Source organism: Cherax quadricarinatus, chromosome 61 (assembly GCF_038502225.1).
Source record: "Cherax quadricarinatus isolate ZL_2023a chromosome 61, ASM3850222v1, whole genome shotgun sequence".
NCBI lineage: Eukaryota > Metazoa > Arthropoda > Malacostraca > Decapoda > Parastacidae > Cherax > Cherax quadricarinatus.
Window position 1 is genome coordinate 6,118,315 of NC_091352.1, and position 9,525 is coordinate 6,127,839.

The 9,525-nt window shown below is 41.2% G+C and overlaps 1 protein-coding gene across 3 annotated transcripts in view; it reads right to left on the reverse strand.

The window, feature by feature from the left end:
• Positions 1-1,031: 1,031 nt before the first annotated feature.
• LOC128699408 (lens fiber major intrinsic protein) overlaps positions 1,032-9,525 on the reverse strand; it is a 40,751-nt gene continuing 32,257 nt past the window's right edge. For 2 of the 3 annotated variants that reach the window (XM_053792085.2, XM_053792087.2), the window contains 6 exons: positions 8,431-8,560; positions 5,673-5,827; positions 4,946-5,080; positions 3,997-4,179; positions 3,126-3,202; positions 1,032-2,492 (listed from right to left, as the gene is read on the reverse strand). In XM_053792085.2, the coding sequence (XP_053648060.1) occupies positions 2,270-2,492; positions 3,126-3,202; positions 3,997-4,179; positions 4,946-5,080; positions 5,673-5,827; positions 8,431-8,560 (903 nt within the window). In that variant the 3' untranslated portion in view covers positions 1,032-2,269. Of the gene's footprint in view, positions 2,493-3,125; positions 3,207-3,996; positions 4,180-4,945; positions 5,081-5,672; positions 5,828-8,430; positions 8,561-9,525 lie in introns of all 3 variants that reach the window. The other variant, XM_053792088.2, reaches the window with a different exon arrangement.

Here is a 9,525-nt window from a genome sequence, read left to right on the forward strand (position 1 = left end):
TCGGATATGGTGAAAAGCAGCGTAGTTTTGAAGACTACACTGCTTTTCACTTACAAGAAGGCTGAGGGACTGATTACCTCAACTTTTGTAAATAGTTCTACATTCTTCACATTATGCCCTTGTATTGCACTGATAAAGCCACTGGATAGTGAAACGTCTACAGATCAAGCCACCCAGATGTTATTATTATTATTATTATTATAATCAAAAAGAAGCGCTAAGCCACAAGGGCTATACAGCTCACCCAGATGTTGCACGTGTCTAATTCTTCACTTTAACAGTTGACGAATAAGACAGGTGCAACAGTTAGTTATATTTGGAAAATGTTTCGCCTACACAGTAACCTTCTTCAGTCTAATACAGAGGTAACGTTTCGAAAATAAATTCAACTGTTGTCCATGTTTTACTCATCCACTTGTCGGTACTGTATACCATTATATTGATACTATATATGTAGGTTATGCAATCCTAAGGAAATGGATAATCAGGTTTCATCCGAGGAAGAGGAAAGCGGTTCTAATTCCTTTTATCAAGAGCCTTCACTAGGAACAGGATATCTCTTAATAAGGGAGGAGGGGGGAAGAGATAAGAAGTGTCAGTTAGAGCCATGAACCGTATCAGTAAGACTTGTAAGAATACATTAACACAACTCCTGGGTTCTCAGTTTCACACAGTGTTTAAGATGTAAAATATTGTACGTAGTTTGTCTAGCTACTTTTCTTTTTCTGAAAAGAAGAACCAGAACATGCAAGAGATTGGCATGAGAGTAGATCTAGAGGCTGAACCCAGAGTGAGGGCAGCTACTGGCAAGCCTAGAGGACAGGGGATACCCACACCATGCAGACACACATAAGTACAGTTCAGGACATTTGAGGAAACGTTTCGCCACGAGTGGCGAAACGTTCCGTTAATAAATGTCTTGAACTGTACTTATGTGTCTGTCTACACGTAGACAGGTGCAAAAAAGGGAACAAGTGTCTGAGGAGCACATATGTAAAGACAGCTGGAGAGGTGAGTAAGAGAACAAGTAATGCATAATAATAATAATAATCTTTATTTCTACAAGTACTTGTACATGCATGGGATCAAGATGAGTCAACCAACTCATTTATTATTACATTCATGGGGGCAGAGCGTTAAATCTTTAGAGCTCATAATAAGCCTCGGGAATGGGGGACAATCAAATTCAATCCAAGGGAGGAATGGAGAGCTCCAGTTCAGTGGATAAAGAGCCCTTCACAAGCATCCATGTATTCCCCTTGAAAGGCGATTCAGGGAATGACAAAAAGTAATGAAGAATAGAATGAGGCAACATATACATAAGATGGGATGAGGTACACTAACAGATGAGGTGATATACCCATGAGGTGGGGAGGGATGGGGTACACCAGTAAATCAAACTATTCATTCACATATTATAGTGTGACGCTAACAAAATCAACCTAAGAAACTTATTGAAGTGGCCAACCCGTATGGGTGAGAGCCTGGACCGGTGGAGGCTCGATCCTCCGTCCGCCATCACAAGACGGACACGCTACCTAGAAGTACTCACCTTAGTGTAGAGAATCTAAGAGTGTTGAAAGACTTCCAGTGATTTCTAGGTTACAAAAGCTTGCCAACAAGCCTAGAGTGACTTCTCAGAAGACAATGTAGGGGCTAGTTTTACGAAGATATAAATGTGTATATGCAAAACAACCTCTGTGAAAAGATAGTGAACATTCAAGCGCTTTCGTGATTTCTCACATTATCAAGGAACTGTGATAATGTGAAAAATCTCGAAAGCGCTTGGAAGTTCACTATTTTTTCACAGGTTGTTTTGCATATAGTGATATCACCTGTTTACTTATTGCAGAAATGTATATATGTATAGTGTATGCTGGAGTGTCGATATGTATGCTATTGCAATGTTTATGGTTCTGGAGATGTTTCTGTTACATAAAAGCTTTGGGAGGCAAGTATGAAAATTATTTATAAACACTGTTTTGAGGTGTTACGAGAAAACACATAAGTTAATATTATTACAGTCATGGGCCAACGCTAAACCCGCTGGGGTAAAACTGGAGTTACGGAGGGAAATGCAGGGATGGATGGTGAATGTTTTGAAGTACCAGAAGTGAATTGGAGGTCTGGTGTGAGGCCAGTATGAGGCGGTGAGGGTGGACGGTGATGGTGGTCTTGGAGGTACTGAATAACTTCAGTGTCTGGCGGGGCACTCATACATGGGTGGTGGAAGTGACGGGTCTTGTAGGTATTTGCAACCACTCAGAGGTTATAGATAAAGATCTTGGAGAAATCTGTAGCCACTTGCAGGTCTGCTGTGGCATTCAGCATGGGGAGGCGAGGGATGAGGTAATAGCTGAAGGCCTGGAGGTATCCCGGGTAAGGTAGGGAGGTTGTTGATGGGGAAGGAGAGCGTCAGGATCCTTGGCAACAGTATACTCGTGAGTGAAGGCTGCCAACAGACCACCCAAGGCTGGTCCCACCCAGAACACCTGAAATAAATACATTAAATTCACTGCTGAGTTGTTCATGCTTATTAGGAAATTTATTTGTCTTGATCTATTTATGTAAATTTTAACTCCCACCTGGAGTCTACCCCAGAGGACCAAACCCACATCAATTTGTCAGTGCAGTACACATGTAATGTATTCATCACAGCCCAGCTGATCAGAAGATAACATGAAGACAGCTATACCTATTAAATCTACGAAGGGGAGTGATCTCTAGCTCTTGGTCCCACCGCTTAACTGTCATTAACTGACACACAATAGTCCTGTCATATTTAGTTTCAACCTGTTTGGAGTCCACTTGCACCGTGTCATTGTTTGCAAGTTCAGCCTGAGTTGTTGATGTTAGTATGTTTATGTGCTTCAGAGAACACGTTCCAGGTAATAGTTACACGACCCTGTGATACATCCCTAGTTAACTTTATATACAAGCGTAACTCTATGAATAGTTTTGATACAGGCATACATATATAACATTTTAAAAACGTACATATATGAAGTTTTGATAAAAGCGCATACTGGATGTTCATGAAACACACATAGCTAACGTTTTATACAAATGTACATATTATATAAGGCGTAATAATTAAAGGAGAGCTAGAGTACACTAATACAGACCCAGTGACAGGTCCAGGCGCCTGTGACAGCAGCGACGGCCAGGGATCTAGCAGGGTTGAGGCCCACACCAGTGAACTCTGCCTGTGGCACCAATCATATTAGTTATCTCGCCATACTCTGCTCATGGCACAAGTCACGTCAGTTATATCATAATACATGTACCTGTGGCACCATTCATGTTAGTTATCCCGCCACACAGACTCACATTCACAACTACCCACACACTGGTGATGCAGACTCAATAATCCCTCTTGGACCTCGAAAGTCATTTACTTTCCGTCTTGGACCTAAAAAGTCATTTAGTTTCCGTCTTGGACCTAAAAAGTTATTTAGTTTCCATCTCCAGATGTGTGGGTTACGTGTGAATTGTGATATTTACGCCACTGTCACCATAACAGAGCAACTGCTACACCCATACATATACGCATGCATACGTAAATACAGTATATGCATACACATACATGCATACATATATGCTGTACATACAGTATCAAATCCAAAATAAGTGACTACAAGGTACGCAGCATAAAGGCATTGAATTGTAAATTAAATTCTGAATCACTCTCCCGTGAGTTACTAGTCTTCATAAGACGTATCAATGACCACATAGACAATACGGATCACACAATTCAAACACTTGATTCACGTATCAGCCTGCCTTCTATAGTGTGACTGGTAAGATAAGTTAAGCCTTATTCAGGAAGATATATAGGAATATAAGAATGTTACATTATGCTAATTTGACATAGGATCACCCAATAATGTCAGTATGACTTATTTACATTGTGACTGTAAACAGCCTGACACACACACTGACACACACACACACACACACACACACGCTAAAACAGCAACAAAAGCACAGACTAACACTAAAGAGGGCGGCAGCAACATGGGCGGCCACCACAGGGACAGCAGCGCCTGGGGCAAAGAGGGGCGTGGTGTGTTGGGCGTGGGCGTCCTTGGTGTAGCGGGAGGGTGCGTGGGCGGCCTCGTAGGCTGACAGCGAGATAAGAGTCACCACCAGTGTTGCCAGAAACTCGGCACCCCAACCCTGTGGCCGTACATCACAGAAAATGGGAAGTTCTTTGAGTTCTTTCAGTTTGATAAACTGAACAGAAAACGGCAAAAAAAGCAGCTTCGAACATAATATGGCACAGAAAAGAACGGGAAGCAAATTAAACAGAAAAAGGCATGGAAGAGAATGAAAAATGCTTTAAACAGAAATTAAAATAAATCCTGTGTAGTCGATAGGTTTGAAAACCCATTAACATACATTCCAGGTCTTACTGACCATTATTTATGAGGTCAACTTTAGCAACAGCAATGTAATTAACACCGTGTGTTGCCCCGTCATGGTAATTAACACGTGTTGCCCCGTCATGGTAATTAACACCGTGTGTTTCCCTCATGATAATTGACACTTTGTGTTGCCCCGTCATGATAATTAGGCCGTTCAGTATGGTCCATTTATTCTTAATGAGGGTTGGGTGAATAAGTGTCGTATGTATACAAAAATACTATTCTATGGTTCCATTTATGCTACTTTATGACTTAAGTTATGGTACTCTATGGGTCAAGCTATGGTACTGTATGGGCCAAGTTATGTTACTTTATGGCCCAAGTTATGGTATCCTATGGCTAAAGTTATAGTACTCCAGAGCCATAAAATACGGTCCAAGATAGCAAAGTTTTATGACCCTTACGAGTTTAGCGATTAAGTTTATTAAAATAATAATAGTAATACTACCAATCATAATATGGTCCAAGTTATGGTACTGTATGATTCAATGATGAATCAGCTAGTGAATGAGGTTTACCTGGACTGCAGTAAGGTGAGGAGCAAGCTGTGGGGGTCGTGGAGGGCGAGGCAGCAGACCCAGTAAGACAGGAGCAGCCAGCAGGGCACCACACACCTGTGCCAGCAGGTGTAAGCACGCCCGCAGCAGTGACACCTGCCCCGGGAAACATCAGCTATATTGAAGACCAGTAGCTCAGTGGTAGATGGCTCGGCTTACACCCGAAAGGACTAGAGGTGAAAAAATTCTATGTAAATTGCACATGTAAAAAGGAGAGGACTCGGGCTGGGCGAGACGTACGTCTCCCTACACGTTTCACCCATATTCACCTAGTGGTAAATAGGTACCTAGGTGTTAGTCGACTCTTCAGGGTCACATTCCAGGGAATGACTCCTGTGGAAATAAATAATAGTGCGACTGTTTTTAATCCAATGTGAAAAAATCCTCAAACCTAGTTAATTTTTTTATTTAACAGACTTGTTTTCAACACCTACAATGTTAGTATTATAAACATAATTATTATAGGCATACAACAGTGATAACGAACCCAAAGAGCATTATTTATTTCTCTGTCTCTCATCAAATTCTGTCTATTCATTTAGCAATTACTATGCTTGTGGGGAAAGGGACTCACGTTGAGTTCGTCATTAAATATAAAAAGATCTAATGTAGGTTTCTGTTCAGAAACCCCAGCAATTAAAACCCAGAGAACTACTCTTTCGTAAGCTGTGCATATCTTGTCACTTACCCTCCTGGTCACCAGTAAGGCAATGGTTGTGGGCAGAGACATGTGGGCACCACGGACGGCCCAGCTGAGTGCCCCCATCACCAGCCCGTGTCCCACGGCCCAGCGCACCGCAGAGCCCCACCCAGTGTCCGTCAATCCATCCATCATCCCACCAACTGCATTTGAGACATCAACACCGAAACATCATTAGGTTATCAACGATTCCCCTAAAAGTTCTTCTTTCTGTCTATCTCTGAGGAAAAGTTAAACGAGGTTATGGAAATTTCTGATACGTCGATTCTTAATTTTGCACCAAAACTAGTATAGCAACCTAAAAGAAAAAATACCACGGGCGGGGATAGAACCCGTTATCAGTCATACAACTCCAGACCGACGCGTTAGCGGGTTCTATCCCCGCCCATGGTATGGTTTGTTTGCAATCGTGTCATTACGATTTCTTGAATCATAGCAACTTAACCTTACCTTGTTCAAAACTAGTATAGCATCCTAATCTTACCTTGTTCAAAACTAGTATAGCAACCTAACCTAACCTCGTTCAAAACTAGTACTGCAACCTAACTACCCTTGCTCAAATTCACGTAATATAAAATACCTGAATTTACATAACTTATCTACAAATTTGCATAACATTAGTTAGCAATCATTAAATCTAACAGCTTAACTAACCGCTGTGGATACCGTTCCTTACGAGGGAAGCAGTCAACAAGAATGAAAATAAATGGTATCAAATACCGACAGTGGAAATATAAAAACATGCAGTATGTGATCCTTTATTGACAACGTTTCACCCACACAGTAGGCTTTTTCAAGTCACACACAGACCTACCTGGGGTGGAAGGTACGGGAGTATTTATAGTCATGTTCAGAATGTTGAGGTCAAGTGGAGAATGCTGCATCTGATGATCTACCGGGTGGAGTTATAGAGTCTTGGGTAGCTTGGCAGGGGTATTGGACAAGTTGTGAGTAGACCTTCTGCAGTGTTCTATGTTCTTATGTGGGATAGCGATGAAGAAGTTTCTTGGCGAGTGGTTCAGCTATGTTATAGAAGCCGTTGTTCTGGTTGAAATTGTTGGTTATAGAGATAAGCGATGATTCCAGGATTCTTCGGTATTGAGTGTTGTCTTCTGTGGCGATAAGTCTTGAGTTTCTGTAGTTAATTAAATGGTTGTGTGAATTGCGATGTTGTACACAGGCATTCCTTGTATCGTCAGTCCTGCTTGCATATTGGTGTTCACAATATGCAAGCAGGACTGACGATACAAGGAATGCCTGTGTACAGCATCGCAATTCACACAACCATTTAATTAACTACAGAAACTCAAGACTTATCGCCACAGAAGACAACACTCAATACCGAAGAATCCTGGAATCATCGCTTATCTCTATAACCAACAATTTCAACCAGAACAACGGCTTCTATAACATAGCTGAACCACTTGCCAAGAAACTTCTTCATCGCTATCCCACATAAGAACATAGAACACTGCAGAAGGTCTACTCACAACTTGTCCAATACCCCTGCCAAGCTACCCAAGACTCTATAACTCCACCCGGTAGATCATCAGATGCAGCATTCTCCACCTGACCTCAACATTCTGAACATGACTATAAATACTCCCGTACCTTCCACCCCAGGTAGGTCTGTGTGTGACTTGAAAAAGCCCACTGTGTGGGTGAAACGTTGTCAATAAAGGATCACATTATACTGCATATGTTTTTATATTTCCAACAAGAATGGTTTGTTATTGAACGTGGAAACAAGGAACACAACACAAACCATATGCACATTACTAACGAGAGAAGCTTCGTTGAAGGTAGTAAAACAATTTTGCAAAACAAATCATTAGGTATCACCGACAGAGTGTATCTTAAAATTTAAGGTAGTTGACGGAACTTTTCTTTCGTCGAGATTTTTGTATCTAACTTAAAAACGCCTCATTCGATTGGCTTAACATATTTTCCTTTCACTGGTTTACTGTAAAAAGGGAAAGGTTAGTGTAACAACTGGCATGCGATGGTACCCCTCGTTACTTTTACATAGACTCTTACTAATTTTTGTCTCCTTGCAATAACTCGAGAAAACATTTTTTGATCGGCTTCAAACTTTCAGTATTTTTGTATCCTACTCAGAAGGTTAGTTTCCGATCTTTGACGCTGATATTTAACTGCATGAGAAACGTATGCTACACTGTGTACTGTCTTCCTGCACTGAGGTACAGGGGGCTGCAACTAGTGTTTTTCAAGGCATACATTAGACTACATTCATCCCGTATAAATCATTCAAAACGTGTAAATACTCCAGAAAATATTTCTCCTCCAGGAGTATTTATACATGTTGAGTGTAATCCTCTATAATTTATTCTACGTAGGGCGAAATGTTTTCTAAATATAGAAAGGGTTCATCTTCAAACAGAAAAAAGCTTGCTCGAACACAGAACAAGAGGTATAAAAGTTACATTGAACACGCCTTCACAATATATACAGGAATCTCATAAAAACATAATACCTTAACAACTAAAATGAAGAACGTACAACAGATTAAGAGAATACAATTGAACAATGAATATTTAAACCCATTAAAAGAAATTTACTGAAAACAGAACTCTTGAAACCTCAGCAAAGAAACCTTATACTTACTAGGATACACAGAGTGGGACACTACCTAGTTAGTCACATGGAGTGGGCGAGACACTACCTAGTTAGCTACATGGGTGGGCGAAACACTACCTAGTTAATGACATGGGGTGGCACACCGTACCTGGCTGAGCACACGGGGCGAGGATGGAGGGTTGTGATGGCTGGAGGGCTGCACTAGTGGACACAATGGTCATGAGGAAAGTGGCTATTACCTCTCCTCTCACACACCGCCACACCACCCCACTGGCCACCTGTGGGAGAGGTGTGACAACCCAGTTAACGTTTAGGGTGTAGATGGTGTAGAAAGGTGTGTTAGCAGAAAGTGGTGAGAGATGTTAGGATGGGCGTAGATAAGCATGTAATGGGGGTTTAAATGTGCAGGGATAGCAAGATGCATATAAGTGCAAAATAACCACGTTAAGGCACCCAAGTCTTTGAAGTATTTTCGTCCCTTGGAGAACGAATAATGAACATAGGGATGGTTGTTTACATAAGTGTGATGTCAGGTTGTGAAATGACACTACCATCACTCATGCGTACTCGCCTAGTTATGGTTGCAGGGGTCGAGTCATAGTTCCTGGCCCCGCCTCTTCACTGGCCTCTACTGGGTCACTCCCTGCACCGTGAGCTTTATCATACCTCTGCTTAAAGCTATGAATGGATCCTGCCTGCGTGACGTTAAATGTCTGAGGTCACAGCATGATCCTCTTCAGATTAAATTAATGTTGGTAGAATTACCGACAATATGTTAGGTAAAAGGACACAGGTGCAACTAATGTGACCTTTTATATAAAATGTCACATTAGTTGCACTTGTGTCGTTTTACTTATCTTCAGATTAAATTCAAGATTTCATCTGACTGAATGGCAAAAAATTCAGGCCTCTTTGTTTTTTGTGTGTTTATTGTTTGATATGTTTAGGACTCCTGTGTAATTAAATACTAATAATAGAAAATTACAGGCAAGATATGTAGAAACTGGATCCGCTTACCAGAAAAAATTTGAAATCACTTAAAAAAGTTGGGATGAAAAGTTATACGTGATGTCCCCTGCCTAAATCTTTCAGCTCCTGCCGACAAATTTCATAAGCTGATGGACAAGAGGCATTCTGTTTCTTGGAGTATGAGAGGGAAATAAAGATAGCTATTATTCCCACAGTATAGTTACCACATAGAGTAGGGTAGTATCACACTGCGGGTGTTCCCACAGTATAACTA